Below are 20,616 nucleotides of genomic sequence, written 5' to 3'. Positions count from 1 at the left end.
CCGAAAGGCATAACTAGAAATTCATAGTGACCAAATTGTGTGCAAAATGCAGTTTTATGAACATCACTTTGCAACATCCACACTTGATGATAACCAAACTTTAAATCAATTTTATTAAAAACAAAAGCACCACTTAATTTATCTAATAAATCGTCAGCTTAATTAAACCACATTTTAATAATTCCTCAAGTTGCTGTTGAATTTCCTTTTGTTCAATTTGGTTTTGGCGATATGGTGCTCGACAAGGTGGTGCACTACCTGGGATTAAGTCTATAGTATGGTCCTCTACTCTAGAATGAGGTAATCCTAAGGTAGGTCTTTAGCAAATATTTCTTTGTACTTTCACAAAAAAGTTTCTTGAGAAAGAGACAATTTATCTACATGTGCTTCAATTTCATTAACACGAATCAAAAATTGTTTGTTATCCTTTCGTACTAACCTCTTAGCCTGGCTATGACTAAGTAGAGGTTCTAATTCAAATTTTTGATTTGCTTGCAATATGTGAGTTTTGCCTTCATGAGTGATTGTGAGTGTATGCTTGTTATAATCAATACATGGATTAAAATGAGTGATTGTGAGTGTATACTCATTATAATCAATACATGGATTAAAACGATGTCTCCAAGGCATGCCCAAAATTAAATCAGTATTTTGCAATGGTGCAACTAGGAAATCCCGTGACTCAATGAAATCTCCTAATTGGTATTGCAAACCTTTTACTAGATGCACATAATTAAATTTGGTTCCTTGGAATGCTGCTTTTATTTTGTAATTTGTGGGAGTCATATTTAATTTCAACTTATATGCAACACGTGTAGAAATGAAATCATGTGTGCTCCCATCATCGTGTAATAAAGCAAGAATATCATCACCAATTTTAGATTGCATATGTAAAAGACTATGGGGTAAAGGAATAGAAGCACCTAGGTTATCTTGATCATCCAAGCTACCTTGATGATCTTGATCAAGGTCTACAAAATGGTGATCTTCGGTGGTCTCCATGTTATGAACGCCATTGTCATCTTCATGGGCTTCTATGAAGTGTGAAGAAGGTGCTGACTTGTTGAGAGGGCATGACCTCCACCCGGCATTAACATGCTCGCTAGAGACATCTCTCTCACACACAAACAGCTTCTGCTTGTTCACTTCTGCTTGTTCAAAAGAGCAAAAATTTCTCCCTTCCTCTCAGCGTCACACACATTAGACTATGATTCATGATTCAAGCAGCCTTGCTATGCCTTTTACCCAGAACTTTCCTTTTCTCAAGTCCTCGCTGCCCACCAGTCACAATGCTCTATGGTTGAACTTCTTCGAATATGTTATGCTGTGCAAATGCTTCAAAGAAGTGTTCTGCCCCTCTCCTTCAGGCTCTTTGAATTATGCCTCCCTTCAAGCAGCTCGCGCAGAATCTAAGAATAATCGTGAAAATCCCCCCCCCTCTGCTCAGCTTAATCGCCCTACAAGCTCTCTCTATATTTCTCTTTGATCTCTCTCAGTTGCTATATAAGAAGAGCGAAGCTTCCCCTCTCTGCTAAATTGTGTCACCCCCCTAGAAATGGCGATTTGCTTTTTATATATCTTTACACACATAAGACACGCTTATTGTATCTCATCCACGCCTCTCGCGGATAGGTTTGTGAGTTGGCCTCCTTGTATAAGAATTCCACGCTATTTTTTCTCAGCCGGCCATCGTTCTTGGACACGCGCATGATGTGGTAGGTCCTGTGTGTACTCCACGTGCTACCAGCCATGCTGGCACTCATTTCTCTGTGTGCTTCTGGGGCTCTCGTCTGCCATGTTGGCATTCCCACACACACAAAAATAAACTTTAATTATGCCCTTGTTCCCACTCCCCCATCATGGCGCTTAAGCTTTCACATACCAAGGTGTTCGGTCGGCCATCCCTTGGTGTCCACTCTCCACTAGCCTTCTTTCATATGGACCTCTGCCTCTCCAAAGTTGCTCCAAGGTTTCGATTCTCACGCCATCCTAAGCATTGAAAAGTATCCTTAGTGGCGGCAGGTTACCAACGACATTATTACTTAATGGATTTTATGTATTATTTGCAAGCCTAGCCACTATAGTGCTTGGTATTCCGAGTGCGGCAATAGCAAACCCGTTGTACAGAGCCAAAGAATAACCTGACATGCATCAAGCTAATGCCATCACATGAAATAGTCAACTTCTAGCAACCAATTCTACATAAAGCATCCCAAGTACTTAGAATCTCCTACTCGGCTAAAGAGGTCAACCATGGAAGTCTACATGTGGGGAAATGCTAGATCTGATGCCGGGAAGCTCTTTGAATATATTTTGTGCTTTTTCAAGTACTTTATATTTGGGCATACATGTCCACCACTGTAGTACTAAGCACATTATTATACTTCCTCTTCACCCATTTTGGCTGTTAAACACAGCATGTGTATACATCCCATGAGCTTGGGCATCATAACATTGCATAATCCTAGGAAGGAAAAAACTGACATCATCACTGCCCAATCTCTACCTTGAGCATTCATGCTCAATTACTGCTATATACAAGAGTTCAAAACCATGCATAAAAGCAAATCTCAAACCACACTGAGTATGTACATGTGTCGGCTATAAACAATATGTACATTGTGGCATTCACTCCCATGCATCTGGATCCATGTTAAATGGATTCATTAATATAGTTTCTCATCATAGACGTGCCACGGCATGACAATGTACACTTCCTGCCTTCGTTCCTATACTTCTGATAGAACCAAGTCATCTTCAAGCACTTGCAATTGGTCACGCATGCCCAAAGCTTCATAAGCTATCGGCGTGAGAATGGTACCATTGCCCATGTAGTGCTTGCTAGCATAGCTTCTTGTTAATGCAGCTCGCTTTAAATCCTTCAGCACTTTGTCACCCCAATTCCCTCTTATCATTCTGTTTCTCTTGTAAGCGGTGGTGAACACAAATGCCATATGTGCATCAGGTTGGGTATACCTATTTGGTTTTAGCACATGAAAATATTGTTGATGAATCTGAAGCGCAAGCTTCACTTCTGGAACTGTAAGCTCGGCATAAACACTGTCGTATTTGTCAGAAGTGAAGGTTGATGCTCACTCTTTGGTGGTAAGCTTCATGGAGGTCATGTCATAGCTGCCTTCATTAAGCTTTAGGGATCTAACCACCATATCACCTTCTCACCATCTTTATTTGTAAGAGTACAAGTGCCATCTTCTTGAAGAGAATTGAGAAGCTCTCAGGGCGTCCACTTGGCATGGCCTCCTAGTAAAGAAATCTTCGAAGCCTGTCAGCCTGTAGATGTGCATGCATTCTTGTGTGTTTTGCAGACGATGCATACTTGGTGAAGCCTATATCACTGTCTTCTCTTGCCCTTGATCATCTTCAAAGTTAGCTTTAACTGCATAAGCTTGATTTGCAGCTAACACATCCTGATCAATGTAACACTTTAGTAGCATCTTCTTTTTGTATGGAGGTTCCATCCATGTCAAAACAAGTGCGTTATCTTTAAAGTTAGTACTTGTGAATCAACATCCTTATTTTGGAAGTCAGTTTCACGCATGTGTAGGTTAGCAAATTAGTGACACCAAAATTTATTTTCATTCATTTCTTGTGGCGGTATTAGCTACCCTGTATCTAGCTGTCACTAGCTTGACTTGCATGGAGTATAACATGCTTTTGACTCCTGTTTATAGCACTATTCTCTCGACCTCCCAAGCTGAATGCAATAGCATCTGACGTTGCAAATTTGACAAATCTATCCAAAATCTTGCACCAAAGCTTCAAAACCTGATAGACATGAGTCCCCCTAGGTGTATGCATGCTAGAGATGCTGGAAAAATGCAAAAAACATGCTGGTGACCCAGGCGCGACTGGGTCACACCTGCTCCAAATTGCAATTTTTTCACATATCCTCAATGCATATGTTTTGTAGATGCTCTGACTCTATCCTTGTCAAATTTGAACACTTGAATCTCAGTCAAACCTCAGCTTTTGTCTGTGAGAATCTTTTCTGAATTTTTTAGATCCAGGCCAGATCTGTGGTGGAAACTTAGAAATTTTCACATGGTTAATTCCATCTATGTTAGATCTACCCTTCCATGTGGTTAGATGTTGGTTTGCATCCCTGGATCTCTCTAGATCTAGGCCAGATCTGTGGTGGAAACTTAGAAATTTTCACATGGTTAATTCCACCTATGTTAGATCTACCCTTCCATGTGGTTAGATGTTGGTTTGCATCCCTGGATCTCTTTAGATCTACATTTGTGCACTACGGAGGGTGCAAGACACAAAAATGCCATTTGTGTGACCACCAGAGACATGGAAACCCTTTGGAAATCACTTGGGGTATTCCCCTTGATGTGTAGAACAAGTGTATGAAGTCAAATTTCACAAAAAGTGTCCAGATCCAGCTATGTGAATCAGGCGCGCCTGATTCATGACCTCATGTTTTTGCATTTTTTCCACATTTTCTTGTTCCCTATGCTCTCCTAAGTTCCCCCATGTGCTTGATATGCCCAAATTCATCCTAAATGCTTGATTTGAGCCACTTTTAGCTATGGTGAGACTTTTTAGTCCCACAGGAACTTTTTGCTAAGTGCATTGTGTCTAGGTCTTTTTTTTGTACATTTGTGCATATGCATATGTTTATTATACCAAATGGGAATGAGTGTGCATGTACCTGATGATCGGTGTGCATCTTGGAGCTCCCAAATAGCTCGTGGCCTCTGTGCATTCTCTGTGCTCCGATCTGCTCACCTAGTAGCAGATCTGAGGCGATCACTCACTCACACACTACTAAATAGTATAATGAACAGGTGTCTACGCTCGTGCTAAGATCAGTAGAGCGATATGAGAGAAATCAAGCACAGAAGATACGTGCTAAACTCTCACAAAGCCCTCTCAATCTTAGAATAATGCAAATGAGCTAGCTAAATGGCTTTTATGTGCTCTCATGCCTTAGACACTTTCCCAACATGCTTATTCTGACCTTACCAATGACTTTATTGGCTAGCAAAACCCCAAATTTGACTGTATGTAACAGTATGCATGGTTTTGCTGATTCTTTAGCTTTCTCTTTTGTTGTCTGCCACTGACAGCATCCCATCGCACTGTCTCCGTTTGCGTTCAAACTTCTCCAGCAATTCCTGTATGTCTTCTGGATTTGACGTTTGAAGACGGTTCCTTTTTCTGAGCTTAGTGGTATTTTTTATTAATTTTTTAAGAAAAAAGGTTAAAAATAGTAAAAAATAACCAAAAACTCCAAAAATATACCTACTCTTATCAAAATTAGTATAAGTATATACATAACAAGCACTATGTTGTAGACACTAAATTGCCTCCTAATGTAGCTCATATCATCATTAGTGCATCTGGGCTTGTTTTTCCACTAAATAAAAGAAAAACAAAAGAAAAATAATAAAACAAATCAAAATAACTTCTTCAACAAAATGCCCAGTGTGTGTGCATACCATTTAGTATCTCTCTCTAATAACACACACCACTCTTCTCATGGTTGACCTGTCTCGCACTCGTGTTCCCCCCCACCTAATCAAAGCACTACGTGCAACGATCGGTCATGGTCGTAGGAGTGTGCAAGGGTTTCAAAAAATCATGCCTAATGCAAGGTCATGTAATGAGACCCTATTATGCATTGAAAAACATGCTGTGCAAGAAACAATGTCATGGTATGATCTGTCCCATGGGCAGTTGTTGCTGACGAGGTTACGTCCTAACTAACCTAATCTACTATATACAACTTTTGTCTTGTGGTGCTCTTCACCTGATTGACCTTGAAGATTCAACTTCCTTTGGGCGTTGATGTGCTGGCTTTGCGAATGATGCTAATTTGGAGTAGCCCTGCGAACAAATTCTAGCCATGTACGACTTGGCAATAGCACAAATGTAAATCTAAATAGCTTTAACTGTAGATCTAATGCTCGGAAGTTTATTGGTTTCATCAACGTCCTTGGAGCCTTATTGCTCACGCTTTGTGGTTGAACCTTCTTCTTCTTCCAAACCTTCACTTCTTTGGTGATGTCTTTCTTGACCTTCACTTTTTGATGAACTTCACTTGGCACAGTAGTTTTTTTCTTCCATACCTGTTGACGTTTGTTACTTGGCCAAGTGCTTCGTGGTTGTTGTGATCATTGACCTTGTTGTTGAGACTTTGCTTTGGGTCTCCAAACTTGCTTTTGACAATTGTCGTTTGCTGCACTTTGTGGTTGTCAACGCTTTTATCGACTAGATTTGTCTTAGTTTGCTTTTTAGAACCTATGACCAAGTTCTTTGGAACCTAAGCCATCCCTTCCATTGTATAATGAAGATTAGCTTTCAGAACCCAAATCTGCTTGAATGATTGCGTGAAGTTCTTTGTACTTGTTGGCTTGGTTTGAAGCTTCGTCTTCTTTGTTTTCTTTGTCTTGTGAGATGACTGTGACAATGGCTTTTGTATTTTTGGAACCCAAATGTGTTCTGAATTCTTTTGAGCATGTAGCAATGCCTTGGGAATCCACCTTTTTCGTCCCATTGTCGACAACTTTTTCGTTGTCTTTTTTGCTGCTTTGTTGGATGTTGTGGTCTTCAGTGCCTTTACATCATTAGTCTTTATTCCTGACACTTACTTCTTCACCCAAATCCACTTGAGTTGAGCTTGTGCCTTGTTGGCGTTAACCTATTTTTGTACCTATGGCTACTTTGATTGCTTGTCGTTTATCTTTTTCTCTTGAATCTTGGCCGTGTGTGATGGTATAGCTGCAAGGATCCCAACAATTCTCAGACCGTCGTGGCATACACTTCATCTGGTTGCCTCAGAGGCACCCACAATTTGTTGTCAGCACTCTAACAATGAATGAGCTTTCTTTCCCAGTCGACGAAGCAATTGTGCCTTCGTTGCCACGTTCTCCCTAAAATCAATGGAGTATCCTACATTTTCACTTGGGTGATAAGGAACTTGTCCCCGTAGCTTAGTTCACTAACAAACAACTTCAATTCACAAATGCCATGAGCTTTAACTTTATCACCTGTGAATGCTTCAAACATGGCATTGGTTTCTTTAAGTGCAATGTTATTTAATTGAGAAAACAATTCATACGAGATAGTATTCCCATCTGCACCCGAGTCAATAAATGCGTAAGTTGGTAAACGTTCTTCCCCAACTTGAACAGCAATGAAGAGACGAGGCGTTTCTTCCTCGGACTCTTCATCGTCAAGGTCCTTTGTGATACTAAACTTATAGCACTTAGATAACCCTTCTGTTAACGAAATCACTCCCCGCATTTTACGTTTGTTTGCTCTTTCTTTGGCTTCCTCTTGAGCCATCTCAGCCACTAGCTTTCATTTTTCTTGATGCCATTTTGCTTTGTATAGTCTATCAAGCTCTATTTGCATAAGAGGAATGTTGTACCTTTTAATCCGGCAACCCAGTTGGGCATTTCCTCACCCCATCAAGCATCGAAAGCTTAACTGTGCCACTGGATGATAGACTCGAAATCACATAAGGACCTCGTCCTTACTTGGTAAATTTAGACTGGAACTCCTTGAGAGTAAAGAGCAGGACTAAATCTCCCAACTGCAATTCTTTAGTCATGATTCGGCTATCATGAAATTGCTTTTGCCTTCTTTTCAAAGCATATATCCCTGCTACAATAGCTAGTCTCATTTCGTCCAATCGTTCCAATTCTTCTAGTCTTTCTAATAGTTCATGACCTGTCCATTGAAGCTCTTTAGCCACTCATAAGGTTGGGATCAAAAATTCCATGGGCAATATGGCATCTAGACCAAACACCATGTTGAACAATGTCATTCCAATAGTTGTTTTATAAGCTACTCTGTATGCCCAAATTGCAGAATGTAATCTCATCTCCCAATCCATTCTCAAATCGCTCACCATTTTCGTTAATATAGATCCGAGTATCTTGTTCGTGCTCTCGGCTTGACCATTGGATTGCGGATGATAGGGAGATGACTTCTTATGAATGACCATAAAGACGTCCAAAAGATTTTCAATTACTTCATTTAAGAAGTGCTTACTCTGATCACTCACAATCTCAATAGGTAGATCATACCTTGTAAACACATTCTCGAACAAGAACTTTGCAGTTGTACGAGCGTCATTCTTAATTGTGGCTTTTGCCTCGACCCACTTTGTCACGTAATCTGTGGCAACAATTATGTATTGCACATGTGTTCGAGAAGCTGGTGGATCAATTGGTCCAATAAAATCAATCCCCCACTTAGCAAATGCTCATGCTCCCATCATTGGTCTTAGTGGCATCTTGTCAGGACGAATCGGAGCCTTGTACCTTTGACACTCATCGCATCTTTTGACATACTCCAATGCATCCTTGAACAAAGTCGGCCACCATAACCCTGCTCTCATTATAGCTTTCGCTGTCACATCAGTAGAGAAATGACCTCCAAGAATACTAGAGTGAGCATGCGCTAACATTGCTACGTATTCTTTCTCCATCACATAGATTCTCATTTGACCATCCTTACCACGATAGTATAGTTGAATGGCAATGATACAAAAGTCTTGAGCTTGTTTTTGCAAGTACCTTTGCCTCAACTTGTTCATCTTTTCAGGAAATATGTTTGTAGACAAATAATCAACAAGAGTCTCTACCCACTTCGGTGTTATTGGTGACACATGATAGAGGGTTATACCATTAAGAGCATTGGGATTTGAACCCATCTCACAAGAACAACCTCTAACATAGTCATAGATATCTTTTCTCATGGAAGGCCAATAGACTCCCATGTGTTCCACTCTTCGTAAGGTTTGTTCTAGAGCCATATGATGATTCCCTATCACCACATGTGCTTGCTCCAAGTAAGGTTTCTCTTCGATGCATCAATGCACAACCGCAGGACTTTAGCTCGACCTTTCTTGTACAATCTATTCGCTATCATCGAATAGTTGCGTGATTGCTCAATCAATGCGAGATTCTCATCCCAGGAGTCAGATGAGCGTAATTTACCAACTGTTAGTAATGAAACCACAGTTTCACTCCACTTAGGAATCATCTCCACATTGAAAAGATATGCATCTGGCAGATCATCAGGAACTCCTGTAGGTCCCTCTCTGTTTGTCAACCTTGAAAGGTAATCAACTCTTTGGTGCACAATTCCTTGTTTCACTACCACTGTGAAGTCAAACTCCAATAGAATAATGAACCAACGAACTATTCGTCATGTATTGCAAGGTTTTTTGACTAAATACAACAATGCTTGGTGATTTGTATAGAACATAAACTTATTTGCTAGGAGGTAATGTCGGAATTTCTTCACGGCATACACCATTCCTAACCCTTCATGCTCAATTGTCGTATAGTTCTTTTCCACGCTATTTAACTGTCGATTTGCATACGACACAGAAAAATCCATGTTATGTTCACCTAGTTGAGCTAATACACATCCAATCGTGAAATTAGATGCGTCAATATGTACATGGAAAATCTTGTTCCAGTTCGGTGCTCTCAGAATTGGTGCATTGGTGAGTGCTTCCTTAAGCTTTTCAAATGCTGCATCGCACTCATCCATCCACTCAAAAGCTACAATCAAGGCATAAAGAGGTTGAGCTATGTTTGCAAAGCGAAAAATAAATCGACGATAGTAACCGCAATGGCCCATAAACCCTTGTACCTCTTTAGCATTGGTAGGTTTTGGCATTTTAGCTATTGCTTGAATTTTGTCTTCATCGGTCGAAATGCCATTCTTGGACACTATATGTCCTAAGATCTTGCCTTGTCGTACCATGAACATGCACGTTTCTGGATTTAAGTATAGCCTATAAAGTCAGCACTTGTCAAATATCGCTCGAAGTTGAGATCTGGAGTGAACACATAGATCATCAACATAAACTTCTAGAAATTTTCTCAGAAAATCTCTAAATATGTGACACATGAGTCTCTAAAAGGTGACTGGTGCATTCGTCAACCCAAACGGCATGACTCGATAGGCAAATATGCCTCATTTTGTGGCAAATGCCGTCTTGTGTGGGTCAATGGATAACTGATTGTATCCCGAAAACCCATCTAAGAAGCTATATGCTTCTGCACCTGCTACCCTCTCAATCACATGGTCCGTTTATCGGCAGAGGATAATTGTCATGTATCGTAGCAGCATTCACTTTCTTGAGATTTACGCATGCTCGTAACTTTCTGTTCTTCTTGGGAACTACCACAAGTGGTGATACCCATTCCATATGCTCAATCTCGTAAATGAATCCCGCTTCCTTAAGCTTATTGATTTCCTCATCTATTTTCTGAGCAAAATTGTCATTATATGAATACGAACACTGTTTGCAAGGCTTGGCATCATCTCTCATGAAAATGGGATGCTGGCATACTTCTAGATCTACTCCTTTTAAGTCCTTGTAAGACCACACAAAAACATCTCTGTATTCATGCAACAACCTATTTATTGCATATTCTTCTTTTTCATCAAGATCTGTTGCTATGTATACTGGTCTTGGATCCTCCCCTAGAAGAGCAAGATCCACCCATTTGGCATCCTCAGGTCCAACCAACATAAGACACACCCGAAGTGATGTTCATTCTATCAAGCTTCTGAACCAGTATCTTCCTTTCCTCGATTGTATACTTCTTGTAGTGTGAAGGAACACCTAAAGACTTGTCGTTCTCGATTTCTGTGTCATTATCCGTTTCCCACTTCGACAGACAATCTTTGTCCTTTCCCTTGCCCTCGTTGGTCACTTTCATTTTTCGTTTCTTCTTCAAGTGGCATTGAACTTTTCTCTTTCGTTTCGGTTTACAGGCATCAAGTTCAAAGATTTGCATTAAATAGCAACTCGACACCTTGTCTTTGATCTTGTCTTTGATGCAATCACTAGCACCAACCCATTTCAAGTATTGAGACTTCCCTTGACTACTAGTCATGTGGTTGTCACCCCTATCCTCTTCGTGCACAGTCTCAATGTTGTTCAACCTAATGACATCTTTTACATTAAGCGCATTTGATTTGCCATCCAGTTGTCTCGAACTTAGGTTAAGCTCAATTTGAACGTTTTTCCCATTCCTAAGTTTCAACATCGTTTTCTTTGATCTCTCGGCAAATCTTCTCTCTTGTTTGTTTGGTTTGCTTTTCTTTGTTTCATCTTCAGAGAGAGTTTCATCTGATGCATCATAGAATTCCAATTCGTTGTTCTCAGTATCAGACTCCTTGTTTTTTGTCTTTTCAACCAGTTCCTTCTCCTAAACGTCTTCGAAAGAAGAGATCTCCATCTTTATAGGCATGACCGAAGCTTCCACATTCTCACTGTTAGTACTTCCGTACCATATTCTTGAAGAATCTACTCCAGGTCGTCCTTCTAATATGATCTCCTCATCATAACTACCACTAGTGATGTCAGACTCATCTGCAAGTTCAATGACTTGAACCATCCTCATAGACATGATGTCAAAACCATCTTCGTCACAATGCTTGACAGCATGCATGTTTGCACACACATCTAAGGTAGCAAGAATATCTCGCCAACCAAATGGTTCTAACTCATGTTCCAGAAAAGGTTATGCTATATAGTCTGAAGAGCTTGACATGTCAGCTCCATCACTATTCTCATTGATTCCACACAACCACAATGGCTTGCGTTGGACTCTAGCCATGACGGTATTGATTCATCCTGAGCTATGGTGGAAATCATGTCTTTGACCGGCGTGTTTATGACATTCTTGAAGGAATGATCTCGTGGCACTTGGCTATCGTAGGTAGATGTAGTTATAGCCCCAATCTTGAATCGTTTTCAATTGACGCATGAATGGGTGACCTAGGATGATCTCATAGTTGGGCTTCCTTCCGAAATCCACAATCGCAAAGGTGTGTTCATACTCTATTCTGAATGAAGTCACAACTACTTACTCTAGTAAGCCGATGGGAGATTCAATGAATCCATCCGCTAAACTGAAGCCTCATCCTTATCTTTCTCAAGGCTGGTTTACTCCAAGATTCCCATATCTGCTTGGTTGCTATCGCTACTCCTGCTCCACTATCCAATATTGCCATACTCTTGACTTCATTGAATTCAACTGGTAAAGTAGTATTGTCATCCTCACCTTCACAGTAGTTGCCTACTTTGTTGATGGGAACTGGCTCATACTTCACTCTTTTTGTCTGATTCTCCCTCACATCTCATTGACATTCATAAGATGAGAAGTTTGAATTCCCATCTTGGTCAAACACTTTATGACCTCCTGCCATAACTTTGGCTTCACTTTAAGCACATCTGCCAATGGTAGCGTTACTTTAACCGGTGTGGAAAGCAATGCTTGTAGATTGGCAATATCCAACATGTTTGGAGTTGGGTGGTATTGTGAAGAAACTCTCTTAACATCCTTAGCACTATCATCATCGCCCAAGAAAGAAGGTAATTCTTTCATGGTCGAAGCTTTACTCGACTTGGATGAAGATGGTCCTACAACACCATACCTAGATTCTATGTCAATATTCGCTTGTTCCTTATCTAGGTCAATCTCTTTGATAGGTGCTTTTCCTTTGTTCTGTTTAGCATTCTTCTCTCGAATTTCGTTCCAAAGAGTTCTCATCTTCTGTCTCATCAGGAAAACTATTTGGCACACGAATGTTACGTTCCTTTGTAGTGTCTCAGCACCTTCGGGCACGTTTTCTTTTGTCTCAATGGACTTTCTATTTGCCCATCTTTTTCTTCTTTTGTTTCATTGTGATTCTTTCATTTTGTTCTCTTGACCAAAGACAAGATTCCCTGAACCACTAGGCACTTGTCCCATGTTCGGTCTCATTTGTGTTTGGCCCTCTAATGACCCTTGTTTATCCAATTGTTTCCCCAGTAGAGCTTGTGTACCCTCAATCATCTTTTGAAAAATTTATAGCCATTTTGTCTCTTGTTCTGGGTCCGGGAAAGCTCTAACTTCATTCCTCGATTAACTGGTTAGTAGGCCTCAGTCTTGCTTCATAAGTATCTAGCATCGCTTTTAAAGACTAGTACTTTCTCAACAAGAATTGACCCTCCCTCAGGTTGTTCTTTCATTTTTGAGGCTTTCTATTCTTCTCTGACCTCATTGTCTAATCTAGGGTTTTCCTCATGTCATTTCTTTGCAGTAGCCCTCCTTTGTCTGCGTGCTTTCCAAGAATTTCGTGAAGTCCTTTCAGACTTACTCTCCTTATTTGTTTGTACCTCAGCATTTCTCTGAGCTTGAGCTCTTGTGACTACGTTCACTGGTGCGATTTCGCTTTCGTTTCTGCTACTAGATGGCAAGACTTCCACTATGTTTAGTGTAGTCTTTCCTTTTTTGTCCGGATTCAATGGACAGTCAGAAACAAAGTGCTTAATTCCACAATCGAGACAATACTGCGTAAGAGCTAGAATTGTAGAAGTGACATTAGAAGATCTTTGTTGTCTTAGGTAAGGACAATCCTTTATCAAATGGTTCTCCGAACAGTGAAAACAAGGTCCCAATGGTGCATTAGGAGCTCGTTTTGGAGCCATTGGCATCGGAGGTCTACCTTGACCTACAATGAACATTAACGTATTAAGGTCCATACTAAATTGTCCATCTTGATGACTCATCATTGGAATCAGATTTGAATTTGACGTTGAGTAGATGACGACATACTTGGCATCCTCCACCAATCCAAACTTTCATCCACTTGGGTCATCCTTTGTTCCTCAGCATATGGCATTACTGGAACAATAGCTCTTTCTTGGTTATCCTTTTCCTCGTGCTCTACTATCCCCACAGGCATAGTTTTAGGCAATGGTGGTTGTCTATCCAGTACAGGTACTAGTGATTGCCATCCATACCTACATTAGCTAGGTTCCCCATTGCTTGGGCTCTCAAATAATGAATTCTATTATAGCAGTCTTCCATCGTATGGTTACCTCAACATTTGTCAAAGTCACACCATAAAGCAGGTCGAGCATCTGGTTTAAGCATCAAAGGATTATTATCCACTCATCTTTGTTCTACTGCCTTAGGCGGTCCATATAACTTCTGCATTTTTTCCATAATACCTTTCATTATTTGATCAACTTGTGTTTCCATAGATGAGGAGCTCCTTCCAGCCTTTGAGCTCATAGCTTCTTTCGATTCATCACGATCACAATTATCGTTATAATCTATTGTATCATAGATGCATTAATTTAGATCCTTGTGATGATGCATCATGTATAACACTACGTGTAAATCCTTATCTAACAAGCCCTTCAAGAAGATCGACACTAACCTCTCTTGACTAGGCACTTCCTCTTCAAGACACCTCGACAAATATTGTCTCAATCGGTTAGAGCAATCTCCCGTATCCACGCAGCCCCCTATCGCTTAGTATTGACCCATTTTTTATCGTTCTCATGTTTGTACACCGGTCAATACCAAGCAAAAATCGGCTCCACATCAATATTGTGAGCTCGTTCTTGCTTGTTATTGACCCGTTTCTAAAGTTTTATCCGGTTGTTTTTTCAGGGATGGCGGTGACTGAGTTTAACCTATGAATAGAATCGGACGAGGAGGCAGAACAGTCCTGTGCAGAAAAGCTATTCATGTTCTTATACAATGCAAAAGCCCACCACCGTACTGCTGAATTGTCTTAAATATTCAATGTAGAATTTCCATTCTAGAAAGTCATGGACACATCTAGGGATGTTCTTAGGGATCGTGAGCAAGAGTTTGAGGATTTGGTTTCAAACAATGCTGTTATTGTGGATGGCGAACGCTATGTTCATATATCTGATTTTGTAGCAGGCACAGTTGTGAAAAGAAAAGTAAATAGGTGCCTTGAGAAGATGACCAGTACTATGAGCAGAGTAGAGGAGAAATGTCCTTTACACTTAAAGAGATGTCGTCTCATCCGATTCTACTATGGGTTTTTATGTTTTCTTCATTTGCTTACAGAAGACAGTGAGCCCGAGACCGCACAATTACCAAGCATGGCTGCTCCTTTAGAAGAGGAGGGAGTGGATGAAGAGATTGCTATTGACCCAGCAGAGGAGAGGGCCCTTGTTTTATCATCTGTTTTGCCTTTCGAGGCAACAACTTTGAGTATTACACCAATAGAAGATGATCAAAACGATGAACAGGGGGACCTGCCACTCTCTTGTTTTCCAAGATTTTCTATGGTAGATAACCATGATTTTGTTATGTTAACAAATATTATGCATTTGTTCAATATTCGCGAAGACTACTGCTTGGGTCCTTGAAGACTTAGACCAACATCTTCTAGTGGATTCTGCAGTGAAGGACAGTGAGTACAAGTCCGACAAGGAAATATTAAAGGGAATTTTTGACGAATGGAGTACATGTGAAGCCCAATTGCATTCAGAGGAAGAGCATGCAGCTGCCACAAATAGATTGGGTTTGGCAGATATGGGCAAATGTCACGAACCGACCATACATGAAGACAATAAGTCCATGGTAGCCTTATGGGCAAGATCTTTTCTCGAGGACAATGAAAATCAAAAGGTATTATCTTGTTGACTTAGCTAGTTATACAGTATTCATTTCTTGTTTTTCTTGTCCATAACCTTATTGAATTGTATGTAGGTTTTTGTATATGATGATGACTTTCTGAGGAGAGTAGGAGGCTCAAGATCATCCGCTCCAAGCTCTGCAACATCTTACCGTTACCGAAAGGATGCCGCACTAGCATATTATATGAAAAAATTCAATCATCGAAAGGTACATTCATTCATACATAGTGTGATACTTATAATTGACAATTAGAAGATTTCAATCATGACAAACACATTTGTGATGGGCAGATAATAATATTTCACAAGGAATAATCAGAAGATAATGCAAAATTTCCTTTGTTTGCATTAAAAGTACTATCCAGGTTCTGTGGGGGAAATGAAATTGCCATTAATACAAAAAAAGTGGTTCTAGTAGAGAAACAGTTTGCGATGTGGATATTTGGTCAAGGACCTAGATGCCAAGCACTCAGATGCCCCTACTACTTGGCATACTCAATTGGAGCAATTGCAGTAGGAGTCAAAGATCCAGATACATTGACCATATATGGGAAAAGAGATCTCTTAAGAAGTAAAAAGAGCTGAAGTATTCAAGAGGCATCAGGGCCAAGAATAGAGCTTCCAATGGAAGAAGAAGATGAAGGAGAAGAAGGAAGACCACTAAAGGAGATCAAGCCCGCATCACCTTTTGACCCATCTTCTTCCAAACTTCAGTCTTGAGAAAATTACTCTTTATGCATTTGTTTATGAATAGTGTACATTTGTTGGTACTATATCCATGTAGTCTTGATCAATATTGCCTTCGATTGTTGGTTGTGTATCAATAAATTCTTCCACAAGGTAGTCTTCATTTGTTGGTTCTTCATTTTCATGTTGTTTTGATAAAAATCTTTGAAGTTGTCTTCTGTAAAACCAGTTGAAGAGTTCTTTCAGTGCATTGCTTCTGATTTGTCCACTTCCATGCCTTGTACTCCTGAAAAATGATGTACGTGCTTAGTAATGTGATTTTTCCATTCCTTGAGTACTCCATGTAGCAAGTGGACCTTGTACTACAAAATATGGGCCATGAATGTAGAGAATGTGCTACAAAATACCAAAAAAAGTGCATAAAGTGAGTCTTTTTAGTCTATATAAACGATTAGAAAGTAATTGAGGTACTTTTGACAGTCTTACCAGATAGAATGTAATGTCCTTTTCTCCCCATGCATCTTTTATAGATTTAATCAAAAGTGTGATTGCTTTTTTGAAGTCAGTTGCATATGTAGAAGTGCTTTTTTGTTTTCTAAGTAGCAGGAGAAAATCATCAAGCCTTTTCCACACCAACATTCTTTTATTCACGATCTCTGGTCAGCTTGATACATTTGTTGTTATACTGCAAAGCTCTTTCCAATAGTTCCACATTGCATTTACTTGCTTTTGGTCATGGTTACTAAGAAATCTTCTTGTCTTTGATCCTCCCATTGAAACATCCTGTAAGACATCACCTGTTCCCCCTGAAAGATTTGGGTCTTTCTTCAGATGGACTTGGCCACCATGAAAACCCATTTTTGAGAGCAAGATCTCGCATTTTTCTACGCAATCATCTGCAAGTCGTGTAGGCTTGATTGAATATGCATAGTCTAAGTGTAAGCGAAGCAATTTGTCTAGTATTCTAATTTCAACATGTAATGTACAAATGTGTACATTTTTAAGCTCGAACGGGAGGATTGGATCCCAAATCATCCCATTGTTTTGATAGTCTGATAAATTTACCAAATGTCTGGAAGGTGGCTTCCCTATATCCACATCTACTGTCCAATCCTTATCCTCGATGCCACTAGACATATAGTAAATACAAGGATATTTTGTGTTTGCTCCTCCACTAATACCAAACATTGACTTAAGCATCATTAAGTCAGCACTCAAATGCTACTCAACTATAAAGCTATCAATACCGTCAACCTCGAGAAGTTCACCTACAACCTGGTTTTACATAATACTTGGAATAATTGTATGAGAGAATAGCCATTTGAGAGTCTCATGGCTTTTTACATGTACTTGGGCAGAGCCAATCCACCAAAGCTCCATTTCTGATTGTACTTTATAACCTGGGGTATCTCTCTTGCATAGGCTAAAATCCAAGGCTCTATTCATAATACAGATACTTATCCCCTCCATTTTTTAGCATTTAAGAATTTGAGCTTCATCCAACTTCAACACAAATATGAGTTTCCCGTCACACTCACTAACATTGATTCCATAGAGTTGGACCATTGCAATCTGAACTTTTCTGAGATCCATCCATATATTATTAAATGCATTATATTCAAAGATGGTTTTTTTCTTTTGTTTCTCATAAGGCATTAAACCCACAATATGAAAATATTCCCCAAAGTAGTTTGGTATTTCCTGATTTAATTGATGTCGAAGTTTTACTACATTGTGTGGCCTTGGCAAACCAAATGGCTTAATGTTTTGATGTTTTAAATTTTTGAACCAAAGTTCGGAGAGTGCACGATATCCCCTTCTGCTTACTCCAACTCTATCACATGCTTGTACAATTAATTTGTGAAGGTTTTACTAGTGAGTTCATATCCTTTAACAACTCTCGAAGGGCAAGTCTTCTCAATTTCTTATTCTTTAGAAGTTTCAAAAGCTTTATAATGTCTAATCTATTCAGTGTTTCATTAAGAAGTTGAATTTTGTCTTCATATTTATTCATATCTAGCCCAGAATCTTGAGAAATGTACTCCCTAGCTAGTTTCATTCTTCTCTTTCTTCCCCCTCATGTCCCTGACAAATCATTTATATGTTTGTTTTAGTTGCCTTATTCTTTCTCTGAAACCAATAGGAGTTTTCTTAAGGGAATTCAATTTTTCATTGGATTCTTTCAATTTTGCATTGGATTCTTCAAGTGCTTTAATTTTCCCTAGAAGCTGCCTAACTTGGGTCCGAGAATTCATTAATAGTGTGTTTAAATAAAGAAGATGATTTACTTGTTCATTACCACAGCTAGAAAGTCTTGAACAATATCCTAATAGGCTATTAACACCATCCCCAACAAACCTAACAAGGTCGTGAACAGAAGCAAGGTAGGGTACCTTCCAGTTAGTGGATCTCTTGGATAAATACTCCCATCAATCCATAGGTCAATGTGCTTCTTCCCTTCCATGCGTAGTCTGTTTGCTTCTTTGGCATCTGTTAATAATCTCTGATTTACACTACGTGTTGTGGCATATTCAGGATCAAGTTTAATGTTAATATGGAATTTAGATGAGGGACGTGTATCTGAGGTAGACATAGCTTGAGGTTATAGCTAGAGTTTGTACTATGAGAAAGATAAAAATGAGAAGAAGGGAGCAAGTTCTCAGTAAGACAAAGAAGAAAGAGGGAGAAGTGCCAAGCTAGATGGAGGGAGAATCAAAATTTTAAAAAAACAAGGGAGATTTTCAAAATACAAGGGAGATGGCGGTGAATACTATGCTTTAAGATATACTCAAAGATATGCTTTAAATGGAGAAAATACTCACAAATCTAGTAACAACAGCTATATTTGGAGATGTTTGACATCAAAAACCTCTACTAAATTAACAAATTAATCACTTCCTTACAGGTCCCAAATGTTTTCACTTTTGGCCCTAATGGTTCCATCAAAACAATTGTGCAGTTTCTATCAACTTCTTGCACATCTCTAGCCTAGATTTTTCTAGTTTTGCATCGGGATAGGTCTTCCACTTATTCTCGTGAGTCTAATGCCTTTGTTCTAGCCTCACTTCATAAGCCTTTAGTATAGCATCTAAGGGCTCAAAATTCTTCTCAGCTAACACAAAACCTCCAAAAGTAAATTCCTTTGGCTCTCCCCTCTCAGGCATATCTCTTTGTGTATCCCATCTTGTCTCTCTTTCGACACTCCTTGTGGTGTCTGCTGCCACTTCACTCTACTCAATCAACTTCTCAATCCCCATGTACATCCACCTTGACTAAGTGAGCTTGGCAATGTAATGGCTAGCAATGAAGCTTGCCCTCACCACCATGCTCAACACATTTCTCCCTCACAACCCACAACGATTCAATATCTATTCTCTATTCATGCATCCACTCAAGCATAAGGCTACCATTCAAGCTTGAGCAAGCAATGAAAGTAAACATTCACAACCCACAAGCCCAATGAGAGAGTCAAGCCTAAAGCCAATGGAGATGGCAATGGCTATGTTCAAGGAGCACTCAACACCCAGCTTACAAGCATTGCATTGCATAAACTAAGAAAGAGAAGGTTTCAACTACAAGTAGCTTACTTCATAGACTTAGAGAGTAGAGAGGTTTCAACTATAAGTATCTTACTTCATAGATTTAGAGTAGAGAGGAGAAATGAAAGTTCTTCTTTAATCATAGGAGCTTGAAGCTTATGTAGTACATAGAGGAGAAAGCTTGAGAGCTATGGTGAGCTTAAGAGCATAAGAGCTTCTCTATAGCTTCACAAGAGAAAATGGAAAAAAGCCCCCGCAATCTCTACTCCATTCACTTATATAGAGATTTGGCAAAATGAGTCTACTTGACCATCAGGACATGCTATCCAATGTAGTATTGCCTACGGGATTTTACTGTTCACCTCATATCATTGACCAACGATATTCGAAAGTTTATCGACCACTTTTTTCGAGTAGTCAATGACCACTTTCTTATGACTTTTTTAAATTAATCAACCACTATTTAAAGTTTATGATAGTCTATTGACCACTTGGTAACCACATTTGATAGTTCATTGATAATCTTTTAATAGAAATGACCACTTTGTGATCATTTTTTAAGTTTAGTGACCACTTACTTACCAATTTTGGATAATCAATGACTACTTACTACTTATAAGTTTCATTCACCACTTTGCAATGAGAAATGACTAATTTAAGTAGTAAGTGACCACTTACTTTTTTTTTTCCGAAAAAAAGATCCTTCTATTAGTTAATGAGAGAACGCCATAAGGCTACAAAGCTCACCTCGCAAGGAGGGATAAAACACAGTGAACTCCTGAGCTCCACCCCCGTGGCTGGCCGCTCTCTGGGGGGGGCTACCTAGTAGTACATGTGGGAGGTGAGAAAAGCCAAACTGGAGGCCTGTAGTGCCAAGTGACATCCTCGCCCCTCGCGGTGAGGAAAGGGCCAGGCTGCCAAGTGCGGAGGAAA

General features: G+C 39.7%; 1 protein-coding gene, 1 long non-coding RNA gene and 1 pseudogene across 3 annotated transcripts; 1 reads left to right on the top strand and 2 right to left on the bottom strand.

The window, feature by feature from the left end:
- Window positions 1–2,165: 2,165 nt before the first annotated feature.
- LOC147615052 (uncharacterized) lies at window positions 2,166–4,975 on the bottom strand. The gene is made up of 2 exons (XR_015263008.1): window positions 4,679–4,975; window positions 2,166–3,428 (listed from the first exon to the last, which is right to left on the bottom strand). It is a non-coding gene; the product is annotated as an uncharacterized LOC147615052 (long non-coding RNA).
- A 9,211-nt stretch (window positions 4,976–14,186) lies between these two features.
- On the top strand, window positions 14,187–15,537 carry LOC147615051 (uncharacterized). Of its 2 annotated transcripts, none has more exons than XM_086780311.1 (2): window positions 14,187–15,106; window positions 15,211–15,537. In XM_086780311.1, the coding sequence occupies exons 1-2, from the start codon at window positions 14,615–14,617 to the stop codon at window positions 15,223–15,225; spliced, it is 507 nt and encodes a 168-aa protein (XP_086636437.1). In that variant the 5' UTR covers window positions 14,187–14,614; the 3' UTR covers window positions 15,226–15,537. The 2 variants fall into 2 exon arrangements, with proteins under 2 accessions (XP_086636437.1, XP_086636438.1); XM_086780312.1 differs by having other exon boundaries at window positions 15,223–15,523.
- A 664-nt stretch (window positions 15,538–16,201) lies between these two features.
- Window positions 16,202–18,737, bottom strand: LOC147615050 (uncharacterized; annotated as a pseudogene).
- Between the last annotated feature and the right edge of the window lie 1,879 nt (window positions 18,738–20,616).

Source organism: Cibotium barometz, chromosome 41 (genome assembly GCF_041138505.1).
Source record: "Cibotium barometz isolate CiBa-2024 chromosome 41, ASM4113850v1, whole genome shotgun sequence".
Taxonomy (NCBI): domain Eukaryota; kingdom Viridiplantae; phylum Streptophyta; class Polypodiopsida; order Cyatheales; family Cibotiaceae; genus Cibotium; species Cibotium barometz.
This window is presented reverse-complemented; position numbering and strand designations above follow the sequence as displayed.